The following is a 19,665-nucleotide window of genomic DNA, read 5'->3' as shown; positions in this document are numbered from 1 at the left end:
AATTGGTGACTTTGAAGTTAGGGCTATTAAGTTCATATTTGAACCATAAATAGCAAAATAGAATGAGTTACCATGAAATAAGGAACACAATCTTTTACAAGGACCCGAGCACCTAAAACATGTCAAAAGAGCTTACTGACCCACCAATGCCATTACAGAAGGAATAAACGAAAACAAGGAAATGGCCATCTGTCCTGGGGATCATCAGCACTGGCCAAGTATATAAAGGGACTCGACCCAGAAGAGACATCACACCTGAGAACACCCAACTGCTCTCCACTTCTCAGCCCCACTCCAGTCCAGACACCAACCATGACCGGCTCCTGCTGTGGATCCTTCTCCTCCCAGAGCTGTGGAGGCTGCTGCCAGCCCTGCTGCTGCAGAGACCCCTGCTGCTGCCGCCCAGTGTCCTGCCAGACCACAGTGTGCCGCCCTGTGACCTGTGTGCCCCACTGCACCAGGCCCATCTGTGAGCCCTGCCGCCGCCCCATCTGCTGTGACCCCTGCAGCCTGCAGCAGGGCTGCTGTCGCCCCATCACCTGCTGCCCCACCTCTTGCACAGCTGTGGTCTGCAGACCCTGCTGCTGGGCCTCCACCTGCTGCCAGCCCATCTCTGTGCAGGCTCCCTGCTGCAGACCCCCCTGCTGCCAGCCTGCCCCCTGCCGCACCACCTGCAGGACCTCCCCCTGCAACACCTGCTGCTGAGCCAATTAACTAATACTAAGGATTCCTGGGAGATGGTCAGGTTCCTGCTGCTGCCACTCAGGACATCATTAAAAAAAAAATTACTTTTTCTTGACAAGTATGTTCTCAAAATTAATTCAACTCACTCATGAAAGATACCTTTTGGGACCTCTTCTAACAAAGAACACTGCACCCTCTTTGGACTGTGATCTAATACGTCATACTATTTTCTAATAAACTCAACATTCTCAGCATAGAAATTATGGGCATTGTGATCATTTCCTTTGGTCTATTGTCTCAATTTCCAGAGATTTTTTTTTCAGTACAAGATACAGAATAATCTTGTATTGTCCTAGGAAATAACTAAAGTCTGAGTTGTTCTCTTGGAATCATTGTAAGTGGCATTTGGGGCAAGCCAGCTGATTAGAATGATGGCAGTTAGTCCCCATCTGTTCATCATATAATCCAAATTCCACCCTTGCCAGTCAACTGAGAACCTCCTTGCAGTGATCAGCCCATTAGGAAGCTGTGTCCAGGTGGCATCTGCATGCCCAGGCTGCTGGCTTGTCTCCTGAGTGGAGAACTGTTGGGATATCATGAAAGTCTGCAAAGCAGAGGTGAGAGAAACCCCAGGCCACATCTGGTGAATTGTCTCTGCTTGAAGACAAAAAAAAAAAAAAAAAATGGCTAGTGAATGTGAACTAAGTTGGTTATTTATAGGGATAAAATGTAATTATCATTACATTACCGCAGAGAATAGATAATTCCCAAACTTCAACCTTGAGGTCAACACTTATCCTAAGTATGGCAGAAGCCTGTTCTTCCTGCCAAGGTCACTGAGTCTCTTTTTACGGTTACCAATGTGACTGCTGCTTTCAGTAAGCAGTCTCTTCCTATGTGCTTCTATGTGACATTTAGAATGTTAGTGGCAGTGCCAGCTCTTATGGATACTAAGTCTGCAGTGGCCCTCCAAGTCTGCTTACCTTTGTGCTCAGAAATTACATATTATTGATATTTTTCAAGCAAATCAATCACTGCCAGTTTGGCATGTCTTTATTGTACATCTAGTACAAATGAGGCACTGAGCTCACTACACTGAAGGGTGTACAGTGTGGAACAGGAGACCTTGCTTGAAAGAGTGAGTATATACTGTGCATAGGGAGAGGATGTGTGAGTAAACTGTCAATTTACAGACAAAATCAGCTGGGGAAGGTGGTTGAGGTTTATAATCTCAGAACTTGGGAGGTTGAGGCAGGAAGATCACCACAACTTTGAGGATAGCCTGGGCTATAAAGTGAAATCCTGTGAGAGAGGAGAAGGGAGAAGAAGAAGGAAGGGAGGGAGAGAAAGAGAAACCAGGCATGGTAGTACACACCTGCAGTCCCAGCACTATGGAAATGGAACCAGGAGGATCAGAAGTTCGAAGTCACAGTTGGCTACAGAGTTTGAGGTCTGCCTGGGCTATATGAGACCTTGGGACCCTGTCCTTTTTCCACACCTGCTCGAAGAGACAGAAGTAAGAGAGAGAGAGGGAGAGAGAGAGAGAGAGAGAGAGAGAGAGAGAGAAGAAGAAGAAGAAGAAGAAGAAGAAGAAGAGGAGGAGGAGGAGGAGGAGGAGGAGGAGGAGGAGGAAGAGGAGGAGGAGAGGAGAGGAGAGGAGAGGAGAGAAATTGTTTAAATGGATGAAGATGATAAACCTACTAGGAAATACCACACAACTTTCCGTAACATATTATTCATATTATTAAGTAAGCTGTAATAGAAGAAACCATTTTTGTGAGAAAAAATTTTCTTAAATAAACCATATCTGTCTAGGCTTAAATTGTAATATTATATAAAATCTACTCATAGTTGGTGATAATATTCAGTTTCTTCTTTAGGTTTTCTTAATTACATAATTCTTAAGTAAGCACATGTTTTTACTATGAACAAAATACAGTATCTAAAAGCTATTATTGGGGTAAAGGAGAATAGAGGATAGAATTTGTGTGTTATAAAATCAAGAGGAGGAACTGTTTAAATGGTGGAGGGAAGGCAGTAGTTAGAGCAAATAAGTACACAATAATAAAATATAATAATAATATATGTGAAAATGTCATATGAGACCCCATTTCTTCGTGTGCTAACCAAAACAAACTTAAAAAATTAAGTTTTTTGAGAAACTGTTACTATTTTAGAGAAAACACTTAAGTCCCTTTTCCAATATATTCTGATTTCAAAACTTACCTATTTATGAAAGTCTAATTGACATAAAGCAGTGTTTTGTACTATTAAAGAAGTCTCTTTGTTTGACAGGCAGGTGTATGGTGGGATTTTCTGATATTTTAAAAATGTGACCAAATTATAAAGCATTGAATTTATCTTCTAACACTTGAAGATCAGCTCAATTACATAAATAATCTACATTATTATGCTCCAAATTAATAATTTTGTAAGTTGTTAGCTATTTGTGTCATATGTAAAATTGCTCTTATCCATTTGTGTGAATAATCAGGAATTTGAGAACACAAGAAAATATTTCCCACATAAAATGTGTTCACAATGCTGATCTTGAATGATAGTGATAAATGGGGTCCTATGACTTGCTGTGAATAAAAATATTTCCCACAACCAGCAGGAAGCTCTCTAAATTCTTTATAAGTGTTTTTAAAGACACTGTCCTAAGACCCCAGTCTGCTGTTGAACTGGGGGTTTGCAGTAATACATTCTGTCCATAGTTCTCACATATGCATGTCCTCTGCACTTGGCAGTAGTCTGACTCCCCTGAACAAAGACCTGGAAAGAGTGTTAAACCTTCCTTACAGGTGCTTCAGATTTACTTTATGATATTAAGAAAAGCCACCACAAAATACTCATCTTATTTGATATGCATCCTGTGGCAGCTGAGCAGAGAACTGGCCCATATCATACATGCTGACTTTGTTTAAAGTTCAAATTTTAAAGTCTATGATACACCAAAATAATATGGTGTGTGTGTGTGTGTGTGTGTGTGTGTGTGTGTGTGTGTGTGTTCCTGTGCGGCATGAACATGTGTGTGCACAGGCACATGTGTGTCCATACATGTGCAGACCAGAGATCAACCAGATCAACCTTGGGTATCACTTCTTAGGTACCATCCATGGCTCGTTAAGGTAGATTGGTTGGCCATGTAGCCCAGGAGATCAGCCTGTCTCTTCCTCCCCAGTACAGAGTTATGATCACATGCCACCACAACTTTAAGAAAAACATTAATTTTGGGAATTTAACTGAGGTCCTGATGTTTACAAAGCAAAGCACTGTACCCACTGAGCCGTCTCCCTACCAATAATATAAACTTTTAAAATATATTTTTTAGATAGGGTCTCACTACACAGTCCAGACTCTCCTCAAACTAGAACTGCTCATGCTTCAGCACTCTTTGTACTGGGATTACAAGCTGGCAAAGGCAGCTAAAAAATACTCCTTCATCTAACAAAAATAAGACACCAAGCATCTGACTCTGCTCTTAGTCCTTGGACAGGTATTTTTAATCCCCATGACTATCCAGATATGCACAATTATGTGACCGAAGGACACAAAGCCAGTGAGTGGCAGAGCCTCGTTGAGTGCTGAGTGTTCTAGGATAAGTGGTTTCAGAAGACAGCATCTGCCTTGCTGCCAATGCCAAAGCAAGCAGTTGAGTCTTCACTGTGTCATGGATAATGGGAACAGGAACTATATGTCCTCAGCCTGAAAACGAGGGTGCGCTAGGGAGCCAGGATAAGTATGCCACAGTAAACAAACATCTGAAGAGTTTTCTGAGCTATTCTCAGACACTGTCCTTGTGGATGTTTATATAAGAATCAGAAAAAAATCCCTATGGGACAACTGATGAGAAGTATATGTAGCAGAGAGATTCATCTTGTTAAGTTGGCATTTTATGGCTTTGGAGGAGAGTCCCATTGCAAAAGGAAAAAAATTTAACCATGAGATTCCACAACAACATGAAATCTGATAATTAATGTGCACCAAATACACAACTGTTTCTTTAGGTTACTGATTTGGAAAGAAGGAGGAGAAAGGAGAAGTAGAGAAGGAAGAGGAGGAAGAGGAGGAGGAAGAGGAAGAGGAGGAAGAGGAAAAGAAGACTCAACATGCCTATGAACAAAAGAAAGAACCAAAAGTATGTGAAGCATCATTATCTATGAGACACATCTACATTTCTTCCTCCTCTATCTCCCTGGTTGTGGAAATAGTCAATCCACTTTTTTTTTCCTTTTGAGATATGTCTCACATAGCCCATGCTGGCTTTGAACTTGCCATGTAGCCGAAGATTACTTTGTACTCCAGATCCTTTTGTCCCCACTTGACATGCCCTGGGATATAGCTGTGTACCACTGTGCCTAGTGTATGTGGCCCTGGAGATCAAACCTGGTGCTTTGTGAGTGCTAGGCAAGTATGCTAACGATGGTACTACAGTTCCTTTAAAAGTAGTAGAGTTATGTTTTAATTACCAGAGGTGACTTTAGATCCTGGAGCCTGAGGCACAGTTGTGTGTGTGTGTGTGTGTGTGTGTGAGAGAGAGAGAGAGAGAGAGAGAGAGAGAGAGAGTCATTCTAAAATAATCTAGCAGATGCCTGGAAAGTTTCAGAAAGGTTTGCAAAGCTGGGAAATAAGGAGCCCTTCCTGAAGCAGCCTGCCCAGTGTGTCTGGAGCAGAGCTACAATATTACAAATATGGAGCAGCCTTCCTTTGTGCCCGCCCCTGAAAGCTGTATTGAATAATATCTTTGCAGTCTAGACTAAGAAAACTACCATCATTTTACTTGATGATAGTCATAGGATATCAAAGGGGGAGGGAGAATCTCCCCACAGCATTTAGGCTGGGGAGAGGGTTGTGTGAGTAAAGTACTTGCCACACAAGCATTGATATCTGAGTTTGGACCTCCAGCACTGATGTAAGAGCTGTACACCTCCAGCCTCAAGAGGAAGTGGAGACAGGTCGGCCCCTGGAGTTTGATGGCCAGATGATTTGCATGGATTAGTGAGCTTCAGGTAAAAGACTGTGTCTCAAAAAGTAAAGTGAAGCATAGAGAAGAAAACATGGACATTTGGCTTCCACAAGTGCCCCTGCATACACATACACACATGTCAACATGTGCTCATACATACACCAACACATGCATACAAAAGCCACATTTCCATTTAGGCATAATGGTGTACATCTGTAATGTCAACCCTTGGGCAGCTGAGGCAGGAGAATCATAAGTTCAAGGCCAGCCTGGGCTACATAATGAGTCCCTGCCTCAAACAAACAAAATGTGATTTAGAGATAAAAATTAGTGACCAGTAGCATCAGAGCTGAACATATCCTGACCTGGAGAAAATAAAGATGCACACAGTGACCTTAGATGCTTTCTTTTAGTACATTTACAATATATTAATACAATACAATAATAATATTTATAATACTAAATTTTAGAAAACTACAGAGATAGCTCAATATTTAAGAATACTTGCTACTAGCAGAAGATCCATGTTTGATTCCCACCACCCATGTGGTGTCTCAGAGCTATCTGTAACTGCAGTTCCAGGGCACCTAATGCCCTCTTCTGACCTCTTAGAGGATGAGGTATGTACATGGTGCATATATATGCATACAGACAAAACACTCATTTGTAGAAAATACAATCAAACACATCTAAAAGTCACCTTTTGATTTTTCTATATATGAGCTGCTATTCTAGCAAAAAGAATTTATAGTATCTTATACCTAATGGTAAATAAATGTATTCTTAATGAATCTCTTAAATCAACATGCCTAGTGCCTGTTTACAGACAGGTGCTTCCAGGGTAGAAACCACTCAACAATCTGTGTACCTCACTATACTCAATAATGTTGAAAACTGAGTTGTTTTTTGTTTGTTTGTTTTTTTGTGGCCATGTGCTCCAGGTTTATCTTAATGCTGATATTTGAAATGAGCCCAGAGAGATGGTGGGAGAAGCTGGGGGAGATTGGTCCACAGGTAAAATCACAGTTAAATAAGGAAGTCTTGGTGTTCCATTACACAAAGTGTGACTGTAGTTAACAATATTTCATAATTAAAACTAGAAGACAGGATTAGGAGTGTTTTCAGCACAATGGAATGAGAAATGTCTGAGACAATGATGGCAGGTTGCCTCCTGGATTGATCAATACACGGTGGGTGAGTGCAGCACAATGTCACACTCTACTCCATAAACCCGCACATTTTCTGTCAATTGACACTCTGTCATCTCATGGCTGTGATTTTCAAGTTTTCACAATGAACAGTGAGTGTAAGATGTTCATATTTAGAGATTGAATAAGAATCGTTTAATGAGACCATGACTCAACTGTTACTCAAACAGAAGTTGACTTAATTAGTCAAAAGATAAACAAGAGAGGTCATCAGCTCCCAGCCAGGTATATAAAGACGTCCAACCCAGAAGAGACATCACACTTAAGAACACCAAATTCCTCTCCACTTCTCAGCCCCACTCCAGTCCAGACACCAACCATGACCGGCTCCTGCTGTGGATCCTTCTCCTCCCAGAGCTGTGGAGGCTGCTGCCAGCCCTGCTGCTGCAGAGACCCCTGCTGCTGCCGCCCAGTGTCCTGCCAGACCACAGTGTGCCGCCCTGTGACCTGTGTGCCCCACTGCACCAGGCCCATCTGTGAGCCCTGCCGCCGCCCCATCTGCTGTGACCCCTGCAGCCTGCAGCAGGGCTGCTGTCGCCCCATCACCTGCTGCCCCACCTCTTGCACAGCTGTGGTCTGCAGACCCTGCTGCTGGGCCTCCACCTGCTGCCAGCCCATCTCTGTGCAGGCTCCCTGCTGCAGACCCCCCTGCTGCCAGCCTGCCCCCTGCCGCACCACCTGCAGGACCTCCCCCTGCAACACCTGCTGCTGAGCACCTGGGGCAAGCAGCAGCCCATTGGAAAATAGTCATGTTCCCCTTTCTCTCTCTATCCTCCTGCCCTGAGCCAACGATGCCCTAAATCAACCAGCTTGTGAACGGAGGCCCGGGAGCCTTCCATTAAGGCTCTCGCGACTCTTTTAAGCAGGTTTTGTCCGTCTCTCCTTCTTGGGTCTAAGATCTTTTTGAACATGTTTATTTTTTTAATAAATTTCTCTTCTTTGGCCTCACAAACCATTGCTTTGCTCTTACTTGTGCCTTTTAAATTATTTTAATTTATTCTTTGAGAATTTTCTACGCATGTCCAACTTAGGTTGATCACATCTATATCCCACACTCCCCCTTCAATTCCAGACCATCCTCCCCTCCCTACAACCATGACCCTCTTACAACTTCATACCTGGTTTTTGGTAACCCACTGAGTTCCACTAGTGCTGCATTTATTTGCATAGGTGCAGGCCCATCCGCTGGAGTGTGGACCACCTACCAGAGGAAGGGAGTCCATCTTCTTCATGCTTTTTAAAAAATTAGCTCTCAAAGAAATTTGGGTTGCTTACCACAGACTGCATAGACCATGAGAAACATTCAACTGGGGTTTCAAAAAGTTTCCCCTCAAAAATCTCACAAGTTCCCACCCCTAAATGAAAAGTTATAGGCAATTAATGACTACTGCTAAAAGAGAGAGGAATCAATCCTCCCCATGGACAAGCCCCCTAACTGGTTATTCAATACCAAGTGGTCATCTCTAAAACATATACACATAAGCAACACATGAAGTTGTGTTTATGTATTTGTGCGTGTATACATGTAATAATCAAAAAGAAAAAGAAATATTAAAATATGACCTTTTAATTTATTTTCACTGTTTTTATTTCATGTATTTGAATGTTTTGCCTGTGTATATGTCTATTCATCGTGTGTGTGTGTGTGTGTGTGTGTGTGTGTGTGTGTGTGTGTGTGCGCGCGCGCGCGTGCCTGGTGCTTTCAGAGGTTAGAAGAGGGTATGGGATTTCTTGCAACTGGAGTTACAGTTGGTGATGAGCTGCCCTGTCAAAGTTGAGAATTGAACCCAAGTCCTCTGGAAGAGCAACCAGTGTTCCTAACCACTGAGCCATCTCTCCAGCTTAAATTTTTTTCTTTCATTAAAAACCTCTGGGAAGATGAGTCATATCTACCTTGACACAATTAAATAGAATATGAGAAATGAGGGGTATATATCATATAGTATCTGCAAAGACATTACTATTGTTTAGAAAGAAAGTTTGAAAAATGTTAGTATCTCCTCTGAGTTAAGGTTTTGTTGCCCAGATTAGAAGGAGAGCAGCTTTCTCATGGGTGGAAACAGTATAGACAAAGGTATGGAGGGAAGTACCTCAAGGGTCATCCATACATTTTGGCTAGAGGACTGGATATGTGAGGGGCCACCGTGGAAGAACTATTTAGAAACTTACCATACTTGGCCTGTCAGCCAATGGAGTTTGTAAAGAAGCGCTAAGGAGCCGTTTCCAGTCTTGGGTCCATACATGACAGGACAGAAGCTGGCGCTGAGAACAGTCTGTGGGAGCTTTTTAATGAAGACAAGAAGAAGATGGCTCCGTGAGTAAAAGTGTCTCCACAAGAGCGAGAACAAGAGTCAGCCATAGTAGTACAGGCTTGCAGTCCCCGTCCTGGGGAGACACAGCCTAATCAGCGAGGCCCAGATCCCAGGACTCTGTCTCCCCCCAAAAAAATTGACAACTCCTGAGGATGACACTTAAGGTTGAGTTCTGGCTTCCCTATTCATGTATATTCACAAAAACCTGAACACATACAGGGGGAGAGAGAGAGAGACAGAGACAGAGAGAGAGAGAGAGAGAGACAGACAGACAGACAGAGACAGAGAAGGTGACAAACACAGAAAACCAGAAGGTACATTAAATTTAAAGTGGGAGACAAGAAACAACTATGTAGCATGAATCTAAATGGTCTTATTAATAAAATCAAACCTGAGGCCAGTTATTGGGGTAAATGCTGGAAGATCAGAGAAGCAGAACAAGCCACAGCTACCTCACCTTGCCAATTCCTCAGCTGATCCTATTTCCTCAGACTGGAAGCTTCTGTGTCATCATCCGAATGGATATCAGCTGAACTGCTGCTCAAAAGCCTAAAAGCTTAACCAGCCAAAAGCTCTTAGTTTCTGGTCCTCACGCCTTATATATCTTTCTCTTTCTGCCATCATTCCCTGGGATTAAAGGCTCACTTCTTGGGATTAAAGACAAGTGTCACCATGCCTGGCTGTTTCCAATGTGGCCTTGAACTCACAGAAATCCAGAGGAATTTCTGCCTCTGGAATGCTAGGATTAAAGGCATGAGTGCCACCATTTTCTAGCCTCTCTATCTAGTGGTTGTTCCTGTTCTCTGACCCAGATAAATTTATTAGGGTACACAATATTAGGGGAACACAATACCACCACACAACTAGAAAGTAAGTGTAACTTATTTCAACTCTGAGCTAAAAATGCTTAAAATGATTTTAACACATTTATGCTTCTTTGCTTTGTGTTTCAGATTATTATTCTGTAGTATATCCTATCCAACACCTCATGTTTATGTTCTTGAACGACTAAAAAGTATTTAAAGTAAAGGCAGTACGCAGAGTTTTACTGATACACACTGAACCTGGAAAGCAGCATGTCATAAAATATAAAGAACTGGTCTATGGAAGGGAGAGGGGACCATCACACCCATCTCTTCTCTCTGTGTGTACAAATGCTCATTCAATGTCTACAAATTTCTCTGTTCCCAGATCACGGTGCTCTTTCAACAATTGATGCTGAGGTAAAATGAAAACTCATACCTGTCACAACACCAGTGTTCTGGTCTAGGACTTTGAGAATGAATGGCTCTGTTACTTAACTCATTCCTCTAATTAATCAATCCTATTGATACCCCACAGCTTTGTGCACCAGAGCAAAATATGAGGCGGATAATTATATTCTTTCTGCATGGTCCTTCAGTGTCCTGTGACTAGTAGAACTAAATAAGCCTGTGACACTCACATTGAAAACAGTATTGGTTTCTACACCTAAAATGTTAAGTAGTCAAAAAATGGGTTATTGTTTTTTCTTCCCATTATTCAATGATTACATGTAACTATTTTCAACTTCGTGCCTATCGCCATGGTTACCAGAGGGCGTACATCTTTACTGAAACTAGCATGAACAATATTCCAACATAATCTTACCACTGTCCAAAACAGTATCCCCATCTCATAAAAGCCAACTTTGTGCTTATATTCATATGCATGGAATTAACAAGCCCATCACTGAAGCAAAAATGACTTTTGGTCACTACACTTTTTTCATGTCCCCTCATGTAACCCTAAACACTTAGCAGAAAAATCACGTCGTTTTTGTCGACTACCAGAAATGATTTTAACTTTTCATTTGCTAAGATTTATCCTAAATTTTTGCTTTTGTACCTACTAACATATATTGATATCCCATTTTTAATCTCTCTTACAAACATTATGAACCAGAGAAACAGTATTTCCTGATTCCTTTTGTCTCTTTGACTCCTCTTTGTAAATTAAGCTGCTGTACCATTTGGTTCAATACCCTTTTTGCAGGGCATATGGTGTAGTAACATAAAATGACATACATTGAAAGCCTTTGGGGAACACTGTCCAAATGATCCACATAGCATTAATTTTAAACTATCCTAAGGAAGCATAAGTTTCTCTTGACTGCTTTGTGGGTGCTTTCCACCACTCACTGATTACAAATTTTAGCCTCTTCTTTAGATTAAATTGGAGTGCAGCAGGTTTTGTTCCATATACTCTCCTGAGTGACAAATGAGTCCTCAAATATTAATGTGTTAAGTTTAGAAGAGCTCACAGAAATCATACAAAAAAAATCTGGAGATATCTGTGAATTCCTCTTAATGTGTAACTTATCTCTCTATGTGTAATTTTCTACACAATGATGTAGAAACAGTGATCTTAACAATAAAATAAAACCAGACCTGTAAAGACGGTCTTCTTGGAGGACAACCCAGGATCAATGGCCCTTTTCTGTATATTTGAGATTTGGTGAGCATGTCCCCGTCATTATAATTACAGGTGAGAGTCATCTTGTCAGGTGCCATGACCACAAACACAAAACTGAGGCTAAGACTCAAGTGGAAATCACGACTCTGTTTGGACATAAAGCATTTAACATGTCTACCTCAGATGAACATATATGATGAGCATTAGCTGAGCAACAAGGAAACACCCAATTTAAAATATGTTTAAAGTAACTCAGGGGCCCCAGAAAATCTGGTTTGAAGAGTAACAAGATAAAAATGCTACCTGTCGCAGAGCGACTGCTGGAGCCTTATAAAAGGCCCCGGCTGGAATAAGCAGCCAGAATCCAGAAGCTCAACTCAACTACACAGCTCTCAAACCAACTCCTGACACCATGGCCTGCTGCGCTACTAGCTTCTGTGGCTTTCCCACATGCTCCACTGGTGGCACCTGTGGCTCCAGCTGCTGTCAGCCCAGCTGCTGCCAGCCCAGCTGCTGCCAGCCCAGCTGCTCCCAGTCCAGCTGTTGCCAGCCCACATGCTGTCAGCCCAGCTGCTGCCAGCCCAGCTGCTGTGGAACTGGCAGTGGCCAGGAGGGTGGCAGTGGAGGCGTGAGCTGCCGCGTTAGATGGTGCCGCCCAGACTGCCGCGTGGAGGGCACCTGCCTGCCCCCCTGCTGCGTGGTGAGCTGCACACCCCCAACCTGCTGCCAGCTGCACCATGCCCAGGCCTCCTGCTGCCGCCCCTCCTACTGTGGACAGTCCTGCTGCCGTCCAGCCTGCTGCTGCTACTGCTGCCCGCCCAGCTGCTAAGAGCCCAGCTGTTGAAAATCTTCTGACAAGGATCCTGAGAGGCTGACACTTCAAATGAACCAGCTATCACTCTAGAAACCTTCAGCATTGATAACTCAGCTACTGTCCCAGCTACAGAATTTCCCAGGAGGTAAATTCATTTGCCGTGAAAGAGCCAACGTCTTTGCTGGCCTGAACATGGACGGAAGCCCTACAATATGGAGAGGGGCGGGTAATACATTACCAGAAGTATTACAGCAGCTTACTGGGACTTGTATTTAATAAAAAGCATTTGATCTCTTCAATGGTAAGAAGTTATTGTCACTGCTTTCTTTCCTTTGGGATTTGTTAATAATAGTGGGGACTGGAATTTTTCAAAGTCTCAACATGGCACTACAGTACTTCTTTTTCTTTAACTATTCTTGTTCTTTCAATAATTCTTTTTCTTTGTTTCCTACTAAATGGCCTATTATTTCTGCAACCAAAATACATCACTAAAAAACACAACAACCATGAGGACCCTTACCTGAACGAAATGGTCCTAGTGTTCCAAAAGGTCCATTTTACAAACAGGAACTTTGTGTCATTTAGGTGCCTGAGGCATTGCCAAGCACATCCAGTCACTCACGTGTGAGTCTACAGATGATTCTTTCAAACATCAAAGGGATACTAAGGTGTAATGCAAAATGCAAGACCATAAACTCAAGACAGCAAAATAATAGCACTAGGTGTTTCCAGCCACAGCTTGTAAGCCATCACCCATGACTACTGAGCAAGTCACTTCACTATTTCTCATCTGAAAACTGGGTGATGTCCCTTCAGGGAGAGATGTGTAGATCATCTAACCAACAGGCGTCATGCTGGCCTTATCCTCAGACATCGGAAGAGGAGAAGTACCCAACGATCCAACAATAGTATACGCTTTATTGCTGTCTTGGTTAGTTTGTAATGTCACCCTCACACACTCTAGAGTCACCTGAGGAGAGGGACCCTCAAATGAAGAAAAGCCCTGATCAGATTGGCCTGTGGGTATGCCTTGTAAGGAATTCTCTTGATTGCTAATTGATGTAGGAGGCTTCAGCCCACTGTGGCACTACCATCCCTAAGCAGGTGGTCCTGGGCTCTGTAAGAGCTCAAGCTGAGCCAGGCTGCAGTTCCACCAAAAATGTATAAAGACTCCCTTCCCCTTCGTCCTCACCAGTGCTTATCAGTTATTTTCTTGATCTTAGCTATGCTGAGTGGGGCAAGATGAAAATACCAAAGTAGTTTTAATTTGCATTTCCCTAATTGCTACAGACATTGAATACTTTCAAAGATATTGTTTAGCCAAATTAAATTCTACTTTTGAGAGCTCTGTTCAGATCTATAGTCCATTTTAAAAACTGGGTTATTTGTTTTCTTAGCTCTTTGTATATTCTGGGTATTAATTCTAGATATGGATAAGTTCTCAATATTCCGCCTCTAGATGAAGAGTATAAGCAATCAATGGCTCCTGAGAGAAAGAGAGAAATAATTTTCTTTGGGGACAATTCCCTTATAACTTATATGTCATTCCAATCCCAAGTGATCAGCCCTACACACAAGCACATACCAGCAGCACTAGAGAGACTCAACTCAGTAAGATATACATTATTTTTAAGAGAGGAGGTTATGAATTTGAGGGGGTGGGGGCATGAGAGGAGTTGGAGGAGGAGGGGCAGATATGATATTAATACAATACTCTAATATTCATATATGAAATTTTCAAAAACTAAAAAGAATTAGATAAAAATAACAACCCAGAACCAAAAGAAAACAAAGCAAGCCAAGCATAAACTGAGAGTGAGCCAGGAAGCAACTTGGTTTGTTCCTCCATGATTTCTGCCTCTGTTCCTGTCCTGACTTCCCTCGGGGATGGGCTGCGACTTGAAAGTATAAACAGAAATAAACACTTTCCTTCCTCCGGTTGCTTTTGGTCAGAGTGTTTTTATTGTAGTAGCAGCAAATCAAACCAGGACAACTGTCATTGTGAAGATTTTATAAGTTGCCTTGGAACATTAAGGCATAATGACCTCAGTAAGACCGTCTCTATCCATCATGCCCAAACTGATAAAGCCAGGATGTTTGCTGTTGTTATCTCGCCTGTTAGTGTCTTGTAACTAGTGATCCTCGATATGTACTTTGGAAAACGATGAAAGAAAATATCAGTCTAGCAACCTGTATTTTTGTACTTATACAATCCTCTCAAGTGCTGCGAGGCAGAACACAGAGCGCAATGCTGGTCACATCTGATCACCGTTCTTATTCTAATCTCCAGAAGGTGTTTCTAAAGTAAAGCAGGTCCAAAACAAAAGCTGCACAATGGAGCTTCCACTCCATGGGATAAAATCTTTGGTCACAGAATCAATGTGGTGAACTACAGGTCATGACTAGGAGCATTTAGCAAGTGATGGTTTAAAGGTTATAGGGTATTCTTCAGAGGTGATTAAAGAGATTGGACATCAGAGGTCTAAAATGTACCATGAGGTTGAGACGATGGCACAGTGGGTAAGGGTGTTTGCTGTGAAAGGAAGAGGACCTGAGTTCAAATCCCTGGTGCCATATGAAAAGCCAGGTATGGCCATGCATGCTGGTAATGCCAGCACTGGGGAAGCTGAGACAGGCGGACCCCAGGAACACTCTGGCCATCTAGCTAGTCAACACACAGAGAGCTTCAGATTCACTGAGAGATCTTGTCTCAACAACAAAATGGAGGAGCCAGCAAAGGTGGCTCAGTGCCACAAAAATCTGACCACCCGAGTTGTAGCCCCAGAATCCATGTGAAGATGGAAGAAAAGAACAGATGCCACAAAGTTGTTCTCTTACTTCAGCGTGCACCCCATGGCCTGTGCACACCTGCACACACACCGATGATGATGATGATGATGATGATGATGATGATGATGATGATGAGAGCAATAGAGGAAGATTGCTCATATCCTCCCTTGGCCTTCTCCATTTGCACACGCTGAGGAGTGTGCACCCACATGCTCCTGTGCACATAAACCACACGACACAAACACACACAAAATACACTAAATATCACTTTACGATACACTTTAAAATGGTTCTTTCGTGTTATATGGGTTTTACATCAATTTGTAAAAAGTAAAGGAGTGAGGCTTCCCCTAGTACAACTTCATAACAATTAGAAAAACAGCACCTTGAAGTCAGCATATACCCGGGGAACACAGCTCATCAGACCTTCAGTACATCAGTATGAAGAATGGTACACTTTCTTCTGTGTGGACACAGTCCCACATTCAGGCACAACCTACACCTGTGCTTAATGGGCTTACCACACGGTCAACATCCAGATCCTGATATATAGGTCTCTTGTCTCCAACTGGATAAAAAAGTTAAGGCTTGAGGCATTTTTTACTTAGAAAGACTTCAGCTCAGAAGCATCCAAAGGACATAGGTTAGTATTTAGAAAACTCAAGTAGGACCTTATTACTTGATTAAGGCTTGAAAGTTGGGGGTGAGAGGAAGTCTTTGAGGCTTGTTTGTTGTCTGGTTGAGGTCCCTGGGATAAAATATAAAGCACAGAAGCATGGATGCCCTGGGCAGGAATGGTGCATTCACTTGGCTGGTGTATCAACCACCACACTTTATCCTTCAGAACTGTAGGAGAGAATTAGATCAGACTGGTTCAAAGCACCAGTGAAATGAGGAGGAAGAAAGTTGGAGAACCCCCCAGAACCAGGACCATCCTGTCTTACACAGAAACCACTCAAATATCAGCACCACTCTTAAACAGAGGGTCAAGTATTCAAAAGTCAAAGTCCAAAAGTCCCTTGTTCTTACCATACAGGAGTGGTCTGAGCCCTCCAAAATGAAGTCGTGAAAATGTAAGACAATAAGCAGGATGATGTTTTTATTATTATTATATTTGTGTTGTAATTTTACACATCAGCCATGGGTTCCCCTGTCCTCCCCCCTCCCATCCCCTCCCCTCCATTCCCATCTCCTCCAGGGCCAACACCAATGTCCAGACACCTGCATTTCCAATAAGACACAGACACAAGTTCCTGGTATTTAAAAAGGGTAGAAAATCTACAAAGAGAAACATCATGAATATTTTTATCTGTTTTGATTTCCATGGAAATCAATACAAAAGAAACAGGCTCAAGTGGGGGGGGGCGGAGTCTGACTATATCCTATGTTCTTGATTTAATTGAGGTTAGTAAGGGGATGTTCAGATTCATCTTCACTTTATGGCAGAGAAGTAGAATTCTCAAATTCCAAGTAACATTTTTAACTGCTTTATTAGATGTATCGTGTGTGTGTGTGTGTGTGTGTGTGTGTGTGTGTGTGCGCGCGCGCGTGTGCACGCGCACACAGGTGCGCAGAGGTCCAGTAGGAGGAGTTAGCTCCTCCTCCCACCACATGGCTCCCAGGGATCAAACTCAGGTCATCAGGTTTGGTGAGTTGTTCTTTTATCTGCTGAGCCAGCTTGCTGGCCCTTGAGCATTGTGTTTCATTGTTAGCAATTACCTAATTCCATAATCATGAAAGTTGACTTAAATCTTGTACTGAGGGAGCTCTTGAAAACAGTGCCAAGGTAGAAAGGGCAGGAACAATAATACCATGCACAATGCCATTATCTCCAGGGCCTTTTATCAACAATATACCACAAAGCCTCAAATACCCGAGATCTGTATCTTTAGCACCAAGCATTCTGCTGAATTGGAATTTCAACCTGAATTAAACAACCCCTGAGATCGTTATCAGGACACCTGCACATTCCAAGCACCTAAGGTAGAAACATTAGCTAACCTAAGAAGCTGAGGCGGCTCAGTGGGGAAAATGCTTGCCACAGAGTGTGAAGGCTTGAGTTTGACTCCCCAGGATCCACATAAACCCAGAGGGATCTGTAATCTCAGAACGTCTATGGAGAGATAGGAACTGGGGACAAGAGAATCCCCAGAAGTCTGCAGGCCAGCTAGCTTGGCCCAGGCCGTGGAAAACAAGAGAGCCTGTTTCCAACAATGTGAAAGGTGAGGACCCACGCCTGGGGTTGGCTTCTGACCTCCACAGGAGCTCCATGGCACATGCATGCACTTACTCACATACACGAATGTACACACACACACACACACACACACACACACACACACACACACACACGGTGAAAAAAAAACAAGTTTTATCCTTAGTCAGATGACAGAAGCTCAGACTTCAGATTCACCACTTGGTTTTTTGTAGCCTTGAGGATCGATCTCTCTCTCTCTCTCTCTCTCTCTCTCTCTCTCTCTCTCTCTCTATTTATTTAGTCCTTTTTTAATTTATTCTTCTCTCATATAACACATCCTCTCCCTTCACTCCTCCCAGTCTCCCTTCTACCTCCCTCTCCCCCAGATTCACTCCTCCTTTGTTTCCCTTCAGAAAAGAGCAGGCCTCCCAGGAATAACAACCACAAAACAAGTCACAATGAGACTGGGCACAAACCCTCATGTCAGGGCTGAGTGAGGCAACCCAGTAGGAGGAAAGGGTCCCAGGGGCAACCAAAAGAGTCAGAGACACCCCCTCCCACTGTTAGGAGTCCCACAAAAACACAGAGCTGACCTGTTGACGGCTCAGTTTCCTCCCTAGCATCATGAGAGCAGCAGTAGGCCCCATGCTTAGATTGCTGGGAAAATGAAATGGATTGCTACCAGGTATGGTCAGTTCTCTAGGAACATAAGTGCCCAAAAAGCATTACTAGTAACCATCCATTCACATTTTCCAGGTGCAGAAAAGGAATCTTTTCTGCCCAGTGGAACCCACCTTTGCTTCTCAACCAAAAAGAACAGACAAAGGAATTAAACTCTCATGTGAAATTCAAGACCCAATTACTACAAGGGTCAACACTGAGTAATTTTGACCCTCCTTAAGTAGGAGCAGCATTAGCCAATCATCCTTAGCAATAGGAAAATTATAGCGAATATGGGTGATCCATGCTTATGTTTCCAATGAACGCTAATGACTACTTCCCAGTAGTTAAGAGCCTTAATTGAACGCCAAATAAAATAAACTTTTTACAGGCTTTCAGGAGACTGAACAAGTAACTCGGGAACAAACAATTATCATTTAGAGGAAAATTATATAAACATAAACAAGGAAGAGACTTTGGGAATTAGGGAAACAGCAGCCAGCCAAGGATTATAAAAGGACTGGAGTGATAGTAACAACCACCCAAAGTCAAAAAACCTCCAAGCAAAGAAGCCTTCAGCACAGAGCAACGTCTGGTACCATGGCCTGCTGCGCTACTAGCTTCTGTGGCTTTCCCACATGCTCCACTGGTGGCACCTGTGGCTCCAGCTGCTGCCAGCCCAGCTGTTGTCAGCCCAGCTGCTGCCAGCCCAGCTGCTCCCAGTCCAGCTGCTGCCAGCCCAGCTGCTCCCAGTCCAGCTGCTGCCAGCCCAGCTGCTCCCAGTCTAGCTGTTGCCAGCCCAGCTGCTGCCAGCCCACATGCTGTCAGACCAGCTGCTGTGGAACTGGCAGTGGCCAGGAGGGTGGCAGTGGAGGCGTGAGCTGCCGCGTTAGATGGTGCCGCCCAGACTGCCGCGTGGAGGGCACCTGCCTGCCCCCCTGCTGCGTGGTGAGCTGCACACCCCCAACCTGCTGCCAGCTGCACCATGCCCAGGCCTCCTGCTGCCGCCCCTCCTACTGTGGACAGTCCTGCTGCCGTCCAGCCTGCTGCTGCTACTGCTGCCCGCCCAGCTGCTCTGAGCCCAGCTGCTGCCAGCCCAGCTGCTCTGAGCCCACCTGCTGCCAGCCCACTTGTTAAGACCCAACTGTTCAACTTTCAAGCCTTCAGCCACTAACACGTTCTTGAACTTCGATTTGGCTTGTGTTTGGTGGAGGGAGGGCCACCAAACAGTTGGCCTCACAGAACATTTTTTTTTTTGTCTGAACTGGAAAGGCTTTGACATCCCCTGTGAAAATAATAAAATCCAAATTTGATCCCCAAATGAGAAAATCAGTTTTCCTTGGGATTTCCCCCATGTTGCAAGGGCTGAGGCTGCCAAGGCCATGTAAAAATCTTCTATGCTGAGATACTTTCCATTCTTCTTTCACTGTACTTAAATTGCTCTTATGGAAAAAAGGGGGGGCTGATGTATCAAAGGTAATAAATTATATCTGTTGGCATATCAAAATAACTTCTTTTTATTTAGAGGGCAAATAACAGACACTTCATAGAGAGCCACATAAAAAAATTCTGAGTTTGATTCTATACCTTTATTTATT

General features: G+C 43.4%; 4 protein-coding genes across 4 annotated transcripts; all 4 read left to right on the top strand.

Moving 5' to 3' along the window:
- The first annotated feature begins 300 nt into the window (after positions 1–300).
- LOC118588459 (keratin-associated protein 2-1) lies at positions 301–705 on the top strand. The gene has a single exon (XM_036194778.1). It carries the CDS (start codon positions 313–315, stop codon positions 703–705), a length of 393 nt encoding a protein of 130 aa, XP_036050671.1. The 5' UTR covers positions 301–312.
- A 6,441-nt stretch (positions 706–7,146) lies between these two features.
- LOC118590414 (keratin-associated protein 2-1) lies at positions 7,147–7,803 on the top strand. The gene has a single exon (XM_036198410.1). The coding sequence runs from the start codon at positions 7,181–7,183 to the stop codon at positions 7,571–7,573; it is 393 nt and encodes a 130-aa protein (XP_036054303.1). The 5' UTR covers positions 7,147–7,180; the 3' UTR covers positions 7,574–7,803.
- Positions 7,804–12,018: 4,215 nt separating this feature from the next.
- LOC118590413 (keratin-associated protein 9-3-like) lies at positions 12,019–12,435 on the top strand. Its single transcript, XM_036198408.1, has one exon. It carries the CDS (start codon positions 12,019–12,021, stop codon positions 12,433–12,435), a length of 417 nt encoding a protein of 138 aa, XP_036054301.1.
- Positions 12,436–18,667: 6,232 nt separating this feature from the next.
- LOC118588754 (keratin, high-sulfur matrix protein, B2A-like) lies at positions 18,668–19,204 on the top strand. The gene has a single exon (XM_036195302.1). It carries the CDS (start codon positions 18,668–18,670, stop codon positions 19,202–19,204), a length of 537 nt encoding a protein of 178 aa, XP_036051195.1.
- Positions 19,205–19,665: the final 461 nt, after the last annotated feature.

Source organism: Onychomys torridus, chromosome 8 (assembly GCF_903995425.1).
Source record: "Onychomys torridus chromosome 8, mOncTor1.1, whole genome shotgun sequence".
NCBI classification, from domain to species: Eukaryota; Metazoa; Chordata; class Mammalia; order Rodentia; family Cricetidae; genus Onychomys; species Onychomys torridus.
Note: the sequence above shows the minus strand (reverse complement) of the source record. Positions and strands in the feature narration are given on the sequence as shown.

What these genes read in the sequence shown, in the direction of transcription:
- LOC118588459 (XM_036194778.1), top strand. Translation starts at nt 313, where the DNA reads ATGACCGGCTCCTGCTGTGGATCCTTCTCCTCCCAGAGCTGTGGAGGC.
- LOC118590414 (XM_036198410.1), top strand. Translation starts at nt 7,181, where the DNA reads ATGACCGGCTCCTGCTGTGGATCCTTCTCCTCCCAGAGCTGTGGAGGC.
- LOC118590413 (XM_036198408.1), top strand. Translation starts at nt 12,019, where the DNA reads ATGGCCTGCTGCGCTACTAGCTTCTGTGGCTTTCCCACATGCTCCACT.
- LOC118588754 (XM_036195302.1), top strand. Translation starts at nt 18,668, where the DNA reads ATGGCCTGCTGCGCTACTAGCTTCTGTGGCTTTCCCACATGCTCCACT.